Source organism: Ailuropoda melanoleuca, chromosome 16 (genome assembly GCF_002007445.2).
Source record: "Ailuropoda melanoleuca isolate Jingjing chromosome 16, ASM200744v2, whole genome shotgun sequence".
Taxonomy (NCBI): domain Eukaryota; kingdom Metazoa; phylum Chordata; class Mammalia; order Carnivora; family Ursidae; genus Ailuropoda; species Ailuropoda melanoleuca.
The window spans coordinates 50,213,101-50,230,763 of NC_048233.1; the positions used below are offsets into that span (position 1 = coordinate 50,213,101).

The 17,663-nt window shown below is 35.9% G+C and overlaps 1 protein-coding gene across 4 annotated transcripts in view; it reads right to left on the reverse strand.

Moving 5' to 3' along the window:
- The window catches only part of PIK3C2A (phosphatidylinositol-4-phosphate 3-kinase catalytic subunit type 2 alpha), a 97,407-nt gene that overhangs the window by 69,857 nt on the left and 9,887 nt on the right, over nt 1-17,663 (reverse strand). For all 4 annotated transcript variants that reach the window (XM_034645836.1, XM_002925145.4, XM_034645835.1 and 1 more), the window contains exon 2: nt 2,664-3,798. In XM_034645836.1, coding sequence (XP_034501727.1) covers nt 2,664-3,734 — 1,071 coding nt within the window. In that variant the 5' untranslated portion in view covers nt 3,735-3,798. The remainder of the gene's footprint in view (nt 1-2,663; nt 3,799-17,663) is intronic.

Consider the following 17,663-nt stretch of genomic DNA (forward strand, 5'->3'; position numbering starts at 1 on the left):
TGAAATAAACCAGTCATTTAGAAATATTTTATTAAATTCAAGATGATCTACATATTGTGGTCCCAATGCATATATTGTAGAGATGGGAATACATACATACAAAGGTGTGATGCAAGGAGCAGGATTATTTGAAAGTGACCTGGATGCTCATTCTGAATTGCATGGACAATCAGGGGCTCTCTGTCTTCTACCACTGGGAGGACTGAGCCTACACTTAGCTCCCTACAGGACTAGGAGCTTCCTTTTCTCTGATAGCAGAACTTTCCATAGTTCCTAAGATCTCCAAGTTCTAGGCAGTTGCCCTTCCCAAACAACTCCTGAGAACAGCTGAAATCCCTAATCCAGACTACATAGTGTCAGGCACCATGCTGTCAGGCTTCACCCATAAAAAGGAGACCCACACTTGGGGAGGGATCTCTTCATTGGAACACTGACCAAAATGTGAATCAGCCATTTAAAAATGTACAATTCACTGGCTTTCAGTACATTCACAATGTTGTGTGGTCATCACCACTACGGTAAGAACACTGAAATGGTCTAATTCTAGAACATTTTCATCACCCCCCCCCCAAAAAAAACCCTGTACCCATTAAGCAAACATCCTCATTCCCACCTTCCCGCACCCCTGGAAAATACTGGTCTGCTTTCTTTCTCTATGAATTTGCCTTTTGGGGACATATGATATAAAATGAATCATACAATACATGGTCTTTTGTATCTGGCTTCTTTCATTTATAATGTTTTTAAGGTTCATCCATGTGATATATCAGGACTTCACTGTTTTTTTGTAGGTAATATTCCATTGTATGAACATAACACTTTGGTTTACCCATTCATCAGTTGATGCGACATTTGGGTTGTTTCCATTTTGGGGCTATTATGAATAGAGTTACTATGAACGATCTAATTTTTAGAATGAGTAAATGACTTAAATAGACATTTCTCTAAAAAAGATATACAAATAACCAGTTAAGAACATGAAAAGATACTCAACATTATTAATCATCAGGAAACGTAAATCAAAACCACAATGATCCATCAGGATGGCTATAATCCAAAAAAAGGAAATTCACCAGGTGCTGGCAAGAATGTGGAGAAACTGCATCTCTCATACATTGCTGATGGGATATAAAATGGTGCAGCCACTACGCAGAGCAGTTTGGTAATGCCTCAAAAAGCTAAACATAGAATTACCAGCTACTCCTCTTCTAGATATATTCCCCCTGCCCCCGTTTATTTTTATTTTTGTTTTTTTATGACTCACGTCTTAAAGTTTCCCCTTCTCCTTTTAAATACTTTAGAAAATGATTGTTATTTTGTAAAAACAAAAACCACAAGATGACAGAGATATTAAGAGAAAATAATTGTACATTATATTTAGGATTCCAATTTAAAATGTATAATTAACTTGCAATTTTTGAAAAGTATTAAGAGATTATGTGACTAAATCTGTAAATACTGAAAAGCTTAAAAGAACTTAACACACTCTTAGTGCGAGCTGTAGTCAAAATACACTTATAAAACACTGTATTAGTTAAGATTTTCCTCTTTTCTGATAATGTCATCCAAAAACATCCTCATCTCTTTTTCTAAGCCTCCTTACTACCTGCTTCTTTCTCCAAAATAGCTTTTGGAAGTCACAATTCAAGATACACCTATCCAAAATCATGCAAGATCTGATTCTTTGTGGGTGGGAGGATGGGGTAACTGGGTAATGGGCATTAAGGAGGGCACGTGATGTGATGAGCACTGGATGTTATATGCAACTGATGAATTGCTGAACACTACATCTGAAACTAATGGTGTACTATGTGTTGGCTAATTGAATTTAAATTAAAAAAAAAAAAATTTGCTTCTCCTTCCCTAAAGGTTAGTTGATTCCCAGTGCCTACAGAGTGGTTAAGTGCTGACCTAATTAGCTGAACGCTATAATTCACATTAAGGGGAGAATGAGGCTTAAACATTCCCAAGATCCACAGATATTATAAGAGCAAAATAGAAATCTGCAAAGATATACTGTATTTCAAAAGGAAAAGTCTAAACCCTGCTGCCTCTCTTCTGAAGGAAGAAGAGATCCTTTCCCAGCCACCCTTAACTAATTTTTACAGATAGTAAGACGATATGAACTCAGCCAACTACACCACATAGACTATAGCTCCATTCCTGACTTTTATCAAAATAGGTGTTTAAATAGAGTCCTTTAATGGCTTTTATTTCCCTCCCTCCCTTTCTTCCATTCATTGATTCATGGTTAAAATCAACAAAATAATACATGAGGAAATTTCCATAATGGGGTTAAAAACCAAAATTCCTTGTTTACCCTGAAAAATTAAAGAGATAATGAAGAGAAAGTAGGACCACATATAACAAGAAGACATGGAAAGACGGATAAAAATTATCTTAAATTCCTATCAGTGACAGCCAGATCCTTGTAGAGGCTTTTTAAATTTGTAATTCTATAAAAAATATTAACAGCAACTAATTGCTCAATTGACCTAAACACATTTAATCCTTTCCCACACAATCTAAGATTCACAGCACATTTAAGAATAAAGAAAACAAGATTCAAAATGAAAAATAGTTTTTCCTAATAGATTATATACTTAAACATGAATTCTGTGTTATACTACTAAGTTTGAGAAGTTGGTAAGAAAAGACTATACCTGAGATATTTGGCCCTGGACTTTTGTAAACTGAGTTGTTCGAATATTTAAAGACTGGCTTCTTGTTACCGTTGCCCCAGAAGGAGATTTTCCATTCACCTTTCTTTCAAGGTGGCAACTTGCTGGTGATCGCTCTTCAAGAAGAACAGCATCCCAAGGATCCTCTGCTAGTAAACCTGGAATATTTTTCTCTTCTTCATGGTCTAATACCTCCACACTGTCCACCTTAGGTTTACTTAGGGGGTCCAAGTCTAACCAGTCGAATTTACTTATATCTTCAGACTTAGGAGATACCTGTAGATTGTTGACTGTTGCTTTTGAATTTGTGATCTCCAAATCAGTCCTTGCTTTTCCATTTTTTAAAAATTCTGATGTACTAGCTATTTTGTCAAACAGCTTTGCCATGTCAGGACTGACTACTGGACGATAGACAGGTAAGCTTCCTTGTGGATGAAAGGGCGTGGCAGGTGTCAAAGGGTATGAAAAATATGGAGACTGTCCTGGAAAAGTTAAATATATAGGTTCTGTTGATGGAAAAGTAGGCATTCTTGGATTGAAGCCATTTTGGAATGCAGTCTGTTTACTGCTATAAGTTGACTGATAAATAGAAGGTAAAGTGTAAGTGGAAGGCCCAGATAATCCAGGTGGCCACTGTCCTCTCTGAATAGTAGGTCTAAGATAGACCTGTGTTGAAAATGAAGGGCTCAGAACAGGAGTAACTGGCAAGACAGGTGTTTTCCTAGTCTCGAAACTGTCATCCAGCAATAGTTTCTCAAGTTCAGCTTGGGTGAGCTTTTCTACATCAATATCTACTGCTCTTTTTTGGCTATCAGATTCAGGAAACACCATAAGATCATAATCTTGTTTGTTATAAACTTGTGCTTTTTGTCTGGTGTTGCTTGACAACTCAAAGCCTCTCTGGTTATCAGTCACTCGTCTGTCCTTTTGCAGTTTTGCTAAAGCCTCTGCTTCCATCTGTAATGCTTCTTCTTTGTCCACTTCTTTTGTTCTTGTTGCTTCCAGATGTGATGAACATTGCTTAAATCCATTATTGCTAGATATCTGAGCCATGTCCACTTAAAAGACCAAACCTTCCCTAATCTATTTTTTCTTGTAGCTTCCAAAATAGCAAGACCTATACATAAAAATAAACATAAAACTCAATTAGACTTTTTAAACACAAATTTATTGTTTGTAACCTACCTCATATAGTTTAGGATTTAAAGCCACTTACAAATAAACGACCAAATCAAATATAATAAAATGAACAGTTCTGGGAAATCTGGGTGAAAGGAACATTTTAAAAATATCTTATACACTGCTGGGTTAAGGGATATGTTTAGACATACATGACTTTACTTCATTCCCTGACCTAACAGGAAAGCTAGGACTGTAAATGAACTCAAGAACCTTTCATTTCAGGTATCACAATGGCTACTGTTAACCAACGGCACTTTTGGCAGGCCTCTTGGCACAAAATGGCTTAAATGCTAGTCACATTTTCAGAGTTTGAACAGGGTTTACTGTTAAGCAAACAGCAAGTCAAAATGGGTTCAATCTTTTCCTGTTAAATTACTCATAAGCCAATTAGCAATAAAAGTATTCAATACCTAATCAACGAAATCAAGGAACTATTATCAAAACACCATATGAAAAACTTATTAATGGCTTATAACATTCTACAATTATTAATGTATAACGTAACATAGATTAGAAAAATAAGAGTGTTAAAGCTACAAGAAGCTGCGCTACTCCATTCAAAGGTAAAATTACGGCTGAATTTGTCACAGTTTTGACCACACTTCTGTTAGGTTACCTGTAGTTAAATCATTGGTTATAATACTGGGGGACCTTGCTGGCTCAGTTGGTGAAGCATGTGACTCTTGATCTCAGGGGTTTGAGTTTGAGCCCCACATTGGGCACAGAGTTTAAGAAAATAGTTATAATACTAAAACTTCTTTTTAAATTGCTAAAATATTTATTCATAAACTAGAAGAAATAGTTTATTAAACTTTCTCATCGATCAGTTCATAAAAATTTGTGGTCTTCTATTTAAGATAAACACAATTCAGATCGAAATTACCCTATGAAGCAAGATGACCAATTAAAGGGTTAGTTAGCTACTATGTAACAGAAGGCACATTTCTTGCTTCTAATCAATATGATTCAGGGGTTAATTTTGGGTTCTGGAGTCACATCACCTTGATTTATGAGGTTGTAAGAGTTTGGGTAAGTAAACACTTTTCCACATGTCTTAGTTTCCTAACTTTTAAAATGAAAAAGTAGGGGTGCCTGGGTGGCTCTGTCATTAAGCGTCTGCCTTCGGCTCAGGTCATGATCCCAGGATCCTGGGATGGAGCCCCGCATCGGGCTCCCTGCTCAGTGGGAAGCCTGCTGCTCCCTCTCCCACTTATGCTGCTGGTGTTCCCTCTCTCGCTGTGTCTCTCTCTGTCCAATAAACAAATAAAATCCTTTAAAAAAAAAATAAATAAAATGAAATGACAAAGTATCTCCTAAACTATAAGGATTAAATGAAACAATGCAACTAAAAAGTGCTTATCATTGGCCTTGAGCATAAGCATTAAATAAATCACATCTATTATTAATCTAAATTAATTTGAGATTCACCTAGTTTGAACACCCAGAAATCAGTGGAGCTCCTCCTTACATCTTTTTTCTAGCACAGTGCTTGTCTGTAGTATATACAAAATAAAAGTTTAATGACAGGAGGTAGGGAAACACTCAAAGTGAATTCACATTAATGTAACACAAATGAAAATCCTAAGTGTTGAGGTAATACTAAATGAAAAAGTTATTAGTGATGAGGACACAGAGATATTCAAGGAAGATATCCTTTGCAATTCTTTTATACAACTATAGTTGAACTTCTGAGGCATTTCACTGAAAAGCTTTTCCAAATTTTTCCCTTCTGTGGTAGACTGCAAAACTAGGCACAAAGTACTCTTAAATTTGTATACTTCCTTGTATGTAAACATTTCATCTCAAGAAAAAACTGTAAACAAATATTGACTTTTACTAAATATATACAAACTACTTAAAGTACTGATGTCTATTATTTACTCTGAAATTCATCAAAAATAATATAAGTTAAGTATCTGATAGAGGGATAGATGGATAAACATGTGATAAAGCAAGTACAGGAAAATATTAACAGAACAATCTAGTTGATAAGCATATGGGTATTCACTTTGAAATCCTTTCAACTTGCGTGCATGACTGAAAATTTTCACAAAATATTGGATGAGGAAGAGGAGGCACAAATTCCTCTCATTCCAGTACACACTTCCCCTTTATAAAGGTACTTTGCGTCTCCTCCCATAAAGAGGGGTGGGGTGGGGTCTATTTCTCTACTTGATCTGAGCTGGCTCCGTGACTTGCTTTGCCCAATACAATATGAAAGAAGTGACACTATGGGAGTTCTAAGTTCAGAAGAGCCTGACTGCTTCAGTTCTTCCTTTTCTGAGTGCAGCCACTGCCATGTGAATGCTTGTAGAGGATGAGAGCTCACTAGTAGAAAAAGGTCCAGCCGAGAGTCATCACCAACCGCCAAATATGAGTGAAGCCACCACCTCAGACCATTCATCCACAGTCCAAATGACCACATCCACATTAGTCAACCAAGGCAAGATCAGAAGAAACCACCTAGCCTGAGTTCAAGCCAAATTGCTAACCCAGGAAATCATTTTGAAATGGTTTGTTACATAGCAATAGATAAGTGATCAACCTTTTCTTCTTACTTTTAGAAAGCAAAACTGAAGCCACTAACCAATTTAACAGCAAATTTCTGTTTTAACTTCCACAGCTACCACCACCACCTTCAAGTGTCCTCAGAGAATGAACACTTCCCTTTTCCTTCCTAAATCTGCCCCCTTCTACTTATATCCTTAATCCCACTGAATTCCCTTACTTCTTTATCAGTGATTGCCTCCTCTGCATTATTTTCTTACTCGCTTCGCTCCTCTGCCATAAAAATGCTCAAATTTTCTACATACTGAGGTGGAAAAAAAATCTTAACATTCCTCTTTAGACTCCAGTAGCTTCCATTTTAATATTCTTTCACTGCCAAACTTCTCAAATGAGTGACTTAGAAAGTCCTTTCTTTACTCATTCTGTCTTGGAAAAATTATAATTGTCCTTCAGGGCCCAATTCAAATACAACCACCTGTCTGAAGCTTTTCTTAAGCAGCTCCTATTAGAAACTATCTTTTAGCTCAAATAAAACTTTTATTTTTCATAGACTTTATGCTGTTTTTCCCCCATCAGTATCCCTTCTTCTGGTAGAATATGTAACTTCCTTTTTGGAACCTCGTCACCTCCCTTTTGTTCCATCTAGTTTAAATAGGGCTGGAACATCCTTACTCCCTACCCTCCCACCCCCCAACCACACCAGGGGATCCAAGTCTGGGCAATTAGAGTTAATCCCAAAACTTCTGAAACTATTTGGAAAGGAAGCCTATCATTAAAGCTGTTAAACTTATGGGATATAAGCCTGGCATTGCTGTGGCATCTTTGCCACCACTCACTGAAGGAGATGCTGCCCGAGAACGGATTCAAGCCAGAGAGAGTGGAGCTATGATAAATAAAATGAAATAGATTCTGGATATTACATTAAGTGTCTGGATCCAACCCATGTCCAAGGCCAGTCTTTTCATTTACGTATGCCAATAAATTCCTCTTTGCTTAAGCTGGTTTAAAATTACTTTCTCCCATAATAACTAAAAACCACTTTTTTTTTTTTAAGATTTTATTTATTTGACAGAGAGACAGCAAGTGAGGAAACACAAGCAAGGGGAATGTGACAGGGAGAAGCAGGGAGCCCAATGTGGGGCTCGATCCCAGAACCCTGGGATCATGATCTGAGCCAAAGGCAGACACTTAATGGCTGAGCCACCCAGGCACCCCTAAAAACCTCTTAACACAGTATCTGTAATCTGTATGTCTACCCAATAGACTAGAATAAGCTTAAGTGCAGAAACCTACTGTTTCTTTCCTCCCTACGTTTCGAAGCAACCACCTTAATAAATATGGAGCTTAATTTAATGAATGTGTTTTAAAGAAGGGAATAAGAGCTATCAGACTGCTTGGAAGAAGAGATTTCAGATAGCACATGACTGGAATATATGATGGGAGAAATTAAGCTTAACTGCCTGTTACTGAACACCACAACATGGTCTATTTTTCACAAAATCAGATGGATTAGAACAAAACAACATTTTGCAAAGGGAAGAAGGTACTGAACTGCAATTCATCTTCCATAAGCATACTGCCAATTTATTTAACCATTTTCCTGGCTACTATACTTGGTAATGATACGACATTGTTCTGAAAGAGGGAAGCTGGATTTTTTTTAAGATTTTATTTATTTGTCAGAGAGAGAGAGAGAGAGCGCATGCACAAACAGGGGGAGTGGCAGGCAGGGCAGGCAGAGGGAGAAGGAGGCTCCCCGCTCAGCAAGGAGCCCAATGTGGGACTCTATCCCAGGACCCAGGGACCATGACATGAGCCAAAGGCAGCCAGCCACTTAACCGACTGAGCCACCCAGGCATCCCTAGGGAATCTGGATTTTTTAAGTGAGTTTGAGATACAGTTTATTCAATAGAGAACACACTTACTCTGAATATTTCAAGTTACTGTTACCTCTTATTTACTGACAAGGTATAAAATAGTTTGAAAAATATTTTAACAGTGAATGTGGCATTTTTTCACGTCATCAATTCATATGCTTGCTCCATCCCCAGTATTAACCCAAAGCAGTATATGCTAAAGTAAATTCAGCTCAAAGGTAGTAAGAGTGAGCTCTCTGTTAACAGTTGAAATACCGTATTTTAGCTTTCCAAAAGATAATCATGCATGTATACTCTAATGGTAATAAAGGACCTAAAAAGTTGTCCAAAAGTAACCTAGTGCTTCAGCTATTTTTCTGAGGCTGCTACACTGACATGCTCCATTAATTTTTTAAAATAAAACATTTGATGACAAACATTTAACAGGAAACAATTTTGCACATGCTAATTCAAAATGCAAACTTCAATGCTAATGTTCTCCTAATTCTAGCTGGAAAAGACAATATAACCGGTTTCTGAATGACGACTGTATGCCATCTGCCAAAATTTCCCAACATAGAGTAACCCAGTGATGATTACAATGCTGTAGCTACTTTAAATTCTTCAAAAGAGGGCAATTAAACTATTCAAACTTTGGGATACCATTTGCAGACCCAAAAGAATTAATTTAAAAGCTCTTGGCTTCTTCTGTGGTAGACATTCATTTACAATTTAAATTTAAATCTCAGGGGGAAAAAAAAAAAGCCAGTCCTGCTACCCATCTAAATACTTTCTGATATTAAAATTCAAGATAAAAAAAATAGAGAAATAATGATTTGAGTTCAACAATGCAAATATTTCTCATCTAAAATGAAAATGAATCTCAAAGAAAATTAAATAATGGCACCCCTATGGAACTGAATACTATGCCACCATTAAAAATTAAATTATTAACACTACAGTAACCGTGGAAAATATTAAACTGTAGTAACTACATATCTCTATCATACATACATCTATAAGCATACACCTATATACATTGTATGCTAGAGATATGTAGACACCAAATGCCAAACACTGCTTAAAGCAATGTATTAACTAATTTAATCATAAATTATATTAAGTAGCTGCTATTATCTCTAGTATACAAATGAAAACACTTCATACAAATTATATAATCTGCCCAAGTTCACAGTAGCTAACAAGTGGTGAGAGAACTCAAATACAGGCACTGCTAATTCACTATATTTTTATGTTAACAGTTATCTGGAATAAGTGTCTAAACATACCTTATCCTTCATAAATACCAACTTTCTTCCTCAAGGTTACCTCGTTTTGCATTAATAAATTTTATTGTTTTAATTCTATCATAGAGCAATTAATGCTATTTAGTTATAACATGTGCCAATTTATTAGTTTATTACCACCACAAGACTTGCAAATTTACCATTCCATCGAGGGCAAGAATTCTTATTTTATTCATCCTCCTCTTCTACTCTACTGTAGTTGTTGAATGAATGCCTCAATGACTAGGGAAGTTAAGACGCTATTCTTTTTTTATCAAAGAGAAGCTCAAATTCTGCAACAAACAAAACAGACTAAAAGAGCTTACTTATTAATAAGTCAACTAAAACTGAAAAATCACGTGGCTGAATTTAGAATAAACAAGTGGTGGCAGAAAAAAACTATCTTGGAAACTAGGAGAGAGATGGCAACAGAAAACTAAAAATAGGAGAGGAGGGGGTGCCTGGCTGGCTTAGTCAGTGGAGCGTGCGACTCTTGATCTCAGGGTTTTGTGACTTTGAGCCCCATGGTGGGTGTAGAGATTACTTAAAAAAATAAAATTCTTAAATAAAATAAAAGTAGGAGAGGAGCTTCATCTGTTCTAAAAGGAAAAACTCTAGTAGACAAAATAACATTCTCCTCTCTCTATGATTCACGTAGGGAAAAAATTACTCTGACAAAAGTAACCAAGTACTTTCATATTAGGCACTATGCAACTTTGTCAAAAAGATAAAATGGAAGAATGTCCAGGTGTTTGTTGAAGTGACATTAGGTTAGCACTATTCAATAGGAATGGAATGCAAGCCATACTGAATTTAAAAATTTTTACAACTACATTAATGGGAAGAAATAGATGAAATTATTAATGATATACTTTATGTAATCTAATATATTCAAAATACTCTAACTTCAATAGGTAATCAATAATATCAAAATACAGATGGGACATTTTACCTTCTTTTTCTGTATTAAGTCTTCAAAACACGGTATATATTTTACAGTTACACATTTCAACTTAGACTCGCCATATTTCAAGTGCTTCAAAAGCCAAAGGTAGCTAGTGGACAAGTTACGATTAGAATTTATAAGGAAAGGAACAAAAAGCATGGTGAACAAGCATCATTAATTTCTGGATGATAAGGAAAAACTTATCTTCCCAAAGGGAAGTCATCCCTTCCCTCAAGTCAATAAAATACCTCCAATGTCTATTAGTTAATTTTTCAGGGGAAGAAAAATTTTGTTTAAGTCCCCTAGATTACATATAGCCTTTTAACTAAGGTTTGTCTCACCATTCTTGATAAATTTTGTATTTTTAAAGTATACAATTTCTAATTGTCCTACAATTAGCAAACTGTTAGCAATCATAGATAAATGTGTTTACAATCAACCAAACAGGATTACAAAATTAGAAAAAGATTAACTATCTAAGTGCAGGAAAAAAAAAATCATAAAGCCAAAATAACCTGTGGAATTCTTAGTTGAATATGATTCAAAGCCAGGAGAGTGTATTCAAATACGTATCTGTTTTTTAAAAAAACTTCTTTTTGGTAAACAAGCACCACATAATTTATTCATTTCTTCAATAAATGTTTATTATTGGGTGTATACTAGATGCTGAAAAGCAAAATAAAAATAACTTAACCATTAGGGGTTCCTGGCTGGCTAAGTCAGAAGAGCATGTAGCTCTTCATCTCATGGTCCTGAAACGGAGAAACAGACTGGGTGTAGAGATTACTTAAATAAATTTAAAAAAATTAACCATTAAAAATATCAATAAAAAAAAATAAACTTGGGCCGCCTGCGTGGCTCATTAGGTTAAGCGTCTGCCTTCAGCTGGCTCAGGTCATGATCCCTGGTTCCTAGGATGGAGCCCAAATCATAGCATGGAGGCATTGGGCTCCCTGCTTAGCGGGGGTCTGCTTCTGCCTCTGCCCACCCCCACGCATGCTCTTTCCCTCAAATGAATTAAAAAAAAAAAAGTTATACTAAACCTAATTGTATACCAGATAGATAACACACACACAAAGAGAAAAAATACTCATCATACCAAAACTTGTTGGATACATAGAACAGTAAGTAGATAAGTGAAAATTTACAGTTTTAAATGATGCTAGAAAAGTGGAAAGGTTGAAAGATGAAATAAGCAACCATCTCATGAAATCAAAAAAATTACAGCAAAATAAAAGCAGAACAAAGGGAATAAAGACTAGAGAGAAACTAATGGCACAGGAAACATACAACAGAGAAGACTTAAAAAGCCGAAATTTGGTCCTTTTGAAAATACCAGTAAGATATCTGGTGATGCTGATCAAGAAAAAATAAGACAGGAATAAATAATATCAAGAATAAAAAAGGGACATCCAACAGATGTAGCAGGCAATAGAAAGATAATTAGGATATTAACAAGTTTAAGGAAATAAATTTTAAAATGTACACCAATTCCTAGAAGACAGTGACTTACTAAAAATGACTGAAGTTGAATAATCTTATAACCACTAAAGAAACTGAATTAGCAGTCAAAAATATTTTCAAGAAAACTGCAGGGTCAGATGGCTTCACTGCTTTATATAAGGAAGAAACAATAACCTTTCACAAACTCTTCCAGAGAACAGACAAGAAGGTATGCTCCCCAACTTTTTATGAGACTGCTATAACTGATAACAAAACCAGGCAAGGATGAGAAAATTACGAACCAATCTTACTCTGAAATACAAAATATAAAAAGTCCTAAACAAAATAGCAAACCAAACTTAGCTGTAAATACAAAATGCAATTTACCACATCAATAAAGAATTAAAATAGAAAAAGCATATGTTCATCTCAATAGATATTCTTAAGCAACTACAAACAGAAAGGAAGTTCCTTATTTGACCATGAGTAGCAACAAAAATCATACCTAATGATAAAACCTTGAAAGCTTCCCCCTTTGATCATGAACAAAAACCAGGGTGCCCACAACCACCTCTATTCAACACTTTATAGGCTCCTAGGCAGCACAGAAAAGAAAAGGAAAATTTAGGATCAAATAGAAAGAAACAAAATATTATTTGCAGATAAGGTAAAAATTCCAAAGAATATGTAGATAATAGCAATGCTAGATTTTAGAAAGATTATTGGAAATGACACTAATATACTAAAATCAATTGTATTTCTATATACCCACAACAAATGGTTAGAAAAGGCAGTTTTTAAAACGATAATATTTACAGTAACACACACAAAACCCACTAACTAGCAATACATGTAACAAGTTGTGGGGGAAATTAGAAAACTTTACTGACAAATTCTAGGAATATCTGAATGTAAAGGATACTTTTCCATGTTTACAAACTTGAAAAGTTAATTTTATGAAGATGCCACTTCTCCTGAAATAGATCTACAGGCTTGATGAAATCCCAATCAAAATAGATCTATAGGCTTGGGGTGCCTGGGTGGCTCAGATGGTTAAGCATCTGCCTTCGGTTCAGGTCCTCTGGGATCAAGCCCCGCATGGGGATCCCTATTGGGCAGCAAGCCTGCTTCTCCCTCTCTACTGCTCCCCCTGCTTGTGCTCTCTCGCTCTGTCAAATAAATAGATAAAATCTAAAAAAAAAAAAAAAAAAAAAAAAAATTGATCTATAGGCTTGATCAAATCCCAATCAAAATCCCAGCTTTTAAAATAAAATTTGACAAGGTGATTCTAAAATTTATTCAGTAACCAAAAGGGCCAAAATAGCCAAAACCCTCTTGGAAAAGAACAAGGTGGGAAGATGTGCTCTACCCAACAAACACTTATTATAAAACTAATTTTATTTAAGATAATATGGTATTTATGCAAGAAGAGGTAAATCTAATAAAGAACAGGCTAAGAGGTCAAAAACAAACACACACACACACACACAGACTCCTATTGAAGACAAGTGGCATATCAGAGCACAGGGAAAGAACTGTCTTTTCAATTAATAAAGCTAGAACAAATGAAGGGAATATGAAATAGATTCCTACTTCACTCCTTAAGCAAAAATCAATTCAAGGCAAACCAAATGTCTAACTGTGAAAGGAAACACTAGAATCAGAGAAGGGAAAAATTTCTTAAACAAGACAGAAAGCACTAACCATAAGAGAAAAATAAATTAGAGTATAATCCACAACTTTAATTTATCAAAAGACACCAAAGAGGATTAAAAACAAGCCACAGAAAGGAAGACATCTTTAACAATAACCAAAGGATTCAAATCCTAGATAAGTAACTTCTACAAATTAAAAAGAAAGATAATCATAAGCACCTTCAAATAACACTGCCCACAATAGCCCCGAGTAAGAACTAACCTGGAAGTGGTCATTAGCTCACAATTTCCAGTTCCTCTCTCATCTCCAAAGGTCAGGGGGGTGAAACTGAAAGTTCCAATCCTCTAAACATGCCTCAGTATTTCTGGCGACCAGCCCCATCCTGAAACTATCTAGGGACCTCTGACACTATTAATTTCATTAGCATACAAAAGAAACTCTAGAAATTCCAAGGGCTTTAGGAGTTGCATGACAGGAACCAGACACAAAGACCAAATATTTATTTTTTATTACATCATAGTTAATTCAGTGGAATTCTATACAGTAATGCCAACGAACAAATTAGAGCTATAAGAAAAAATGAGTAAAACGCAGAAACATGACAAGCACGTGGACACGCAAAAATATATACAATGATTCCATTCACATAAAGTTCAAAAACATGAAAAACTATACTGTTTAAGAATGCTTACATAATGGTAAAACTGTGAAGAAAAGGAAAAGATTCTCAGAAGTTAGGATGGTGGTTACTCACGGAGGAAGGCAGAGAGAGATTTCATGACCAACGATTAGTACATTGGGGACTTCTGGAATACAAGCAATGTTCTAGTTCATGACCTACTGACCGGTTACACAAGCGTTTATTTCACAATTACTTGTTAAAGAATCATATATGCTTTATGTACTTTTCTGTGGGTTATTTCATAATAAAAAAAAGAATCCACTCCCCACATATTTTAAATTTAAATAATTTAAATATTTTCATATCATATTATACATGGTATGTGAAAATTACCACCACCTGTAATTAAGAGTATACTGGGTTCTTTAAAATTCACATTTGGCAAATTATATGAACACAAGAAGCTCAACTTTTTAATAATGTCATAAAAAATACAAATAAGAGCAATATTATCCCTTTTCATTTGCCAAACTTTAGGCTAAATTAAGGACACTACTCTTATTCATTAAGGGATATGGAGAAAGGGTAATGAAGACTGCAAAAGAAAACAACAAAACAAATTATGGTTTCCCAAATTTTCACCATCTGTGACTCACTTAATGGACATTGCACATAACATGATTTATGTTTAAAAAAAAGTTCATTGTACTTTAAAATGAAAGTACAACATTTAAAAATAGACATTCCCATCAGCGAGAGAGAGGACTGCATACTCATCATTGTATGTTATATCCAACAAATTTACTTTATTTGAATTGAATTAGAAAAATCCTAATTCAATTATAGCTTGTCAGGAACACAGCAGTGTTTGATGGTAGATAGCTATTGATATGTACATAAAATCTTAGAGGCTCCACCTTCAAATATTTCTTGAATCTTAGCATTTTTTCTTTATATTCCCGCTACCATCCTAGACCAACCATCATCTCTTGCCTGGATTATTGGACTAGCTCCCCAATATGTTTCTGCCAACCCTCCACCCTTCACCTTCAGACTACTCTCAATACAGAAGCCAGATCTTAGATCTTCTTACCCCTCCACTCTCAACAGAACTCTCAACAGTTCCTATCTCACTCAGAAAAAAAAAGGTAAAATCCTTACAACAGTCCACCAGGCACTCTAATATCTGGTCCCCCAGATATTACTTCTCTCCTATAACTCTCCTCTCCGCTACTGTCCAACTAGCCTCCCTGTTGTCCCTCAAACACATTATACTTCTCACTCAGAGCCTTTGCTCTTCTGTTCCCTCTGGACTGCTCTTCCCCTGGATAGCTGAATGGCACACTCTCCCTTCCAAGTATTCATTGAGAAGGTGACATTTGAGTAAAGTCCTTCCTGATAATCAAGCTAAAACTGCAACTTTCTCTAACTCCACTCTGTCTATGCACTTTACTTACTTTTTCCTTAGCATTTAGTACCACCCAGTGTACTACGGATTTTACTTATGTATTTTATTATCTAGCTTTCCCCCTCTAGACTATAAATTTCACGAAGCTGGGATTTATGTTAGGCTCACTCCTATACCCCCAGCACCTACAACAATCCTAGAACAAGCCAGCTTTCATTCAAATGTTTGTTAACAAATAAATGAAATTTAATCTAATATGGACCAGATTAGAAAGCAATTCTTCATTGTAGAGTGCCTCTGGTATTCTGTAAGATACTTAAAATTACATAAAAGTATCTTACACAAAATGAGTATTTTAAACTAAGAGATACCATTGATTTTTTTTTAAGATTTATTTATTTATTTGACAGAGAGAGAGGCAGCGAGAGAGGGAACATAAGCAGGGGGAGTGGGAGAGGGAGAACAAGCTTCCCGCTGAGCAGGGAGCCTGATGAGTAGCTCGAACCCAGAACGCTGGGATCATGACCTGAGCGGAAGGCAGCCGCTTAACGACTGAGCCACCCAGGTGCCTGGATACCACAGATTTTTAATCTACTCTTGTTGCATTCATTTTCATCTAAAGTACCTAGAAGTCATCTTAAATGTGCCAAATTAAAACCACTGATTTCTTTCTCTAAGGGAATAAAATTACATGTATTACTCTCAGAATTGTTCTTTAGAGCCACATGGTCCTTTCTAGTCAGACCAAAACACATGACTACTTTGAAGTACTTGTGGAAAATATAGTTCATGTCTGCTTGTTGGTAGAGATATGGGCCTTGGGCTCAACAGAGCAATTTTGCTAGAGATGAATCTTGAGGTGTTACCCATATAAAACTGAAGACCTGAAGTCATGAAAGTAGTTTCAATTGCTCTGGGAGAAAGGGTAAAGTGAAGTGAAAAAAAAAAAAGAGACAAGAAGGAAATCATAAGGGGCACTAATACCTAAGCAGGAAACAAAAGGTCAGAGGAAAATAACAGATGTGAAGACTGGTATCAGAGAAATAAGGGAATTCAGTGTCCTAAGAAGGACATAGTTAGTTGTGCCAGAAACTACAGAGGTGACACGGGATAAGGGTTGAAAAAGAAAAAAAACCTCGAAATCTAAGAGCTTCTTTGTGATTATTTTAATAATAGTTACATCAACATATAATTAACATAAAATTCACCCATTTAAAGCATACAATTCAGTTGTTTTCATATATTCAGAATTGTGCAACAATCACCACTACCGACATGCTCATCACCCCAAAAGAAACCCTTTACCATTAGCAGTCCCTCCTCATTTCCCCATCCCACAGACCCTCAGTAGTGATTTTTCAAAGAGAACAATTTGGAGAAGTGCAGAAAACTGAAAAAGTAAGGAATTACAAGTAGCAAAGGCATATTATTCTTTCAATTCATTGACAGTAAAGGGAACTAAGAGGTGTCAGGAATGGCTGTTTAAAATGGTTTAAAAAGGCCTTCAACACACAGTAGATTGAAGACAGTAATTCAGAGTACAAAGACTGAAAGACACATAAGACTGGAGATTCACACTAGCTTAGATATTGGGTACAGCTGGATATGAATCAGAAGCATAGATGAAGGGTCTGTCTTGAAAAGGAGAAAACATCTTACTTTAGAAAACAGATGATAAAGGTAAGGAACTACTAGGTCAATAACTAAAAATGGAGGACTGGGGGGAGCCAATGGTGGAAAGCAGATTTTCACTAGCTAAAGTTTGGTAGAGTTTTAAATACTTCATCATTTGTAAGCTTTATTATTTTAAAACAAAGGTAATAAATACGTAACAAAGGGATTTTCCTGTTATTAGGATATACAAAGTAGCAAGAGACTGTCTTACTTCAATAATGAAAAGCAAGCTAAATAAGCTTAAAAAAATACTTTTAAGAGACATCAGAAAACAGAGGACACACATTAAAAACCCTACCGAAGGGACGCCTGGGTGGCTGTCGGTTAAGCATCTGCCTTTGGCTCAGGTCGTGATCTCAGAGTCCTAAGTTTGAGCCCTGTGTCGGGCTCCCTGCTCAGTG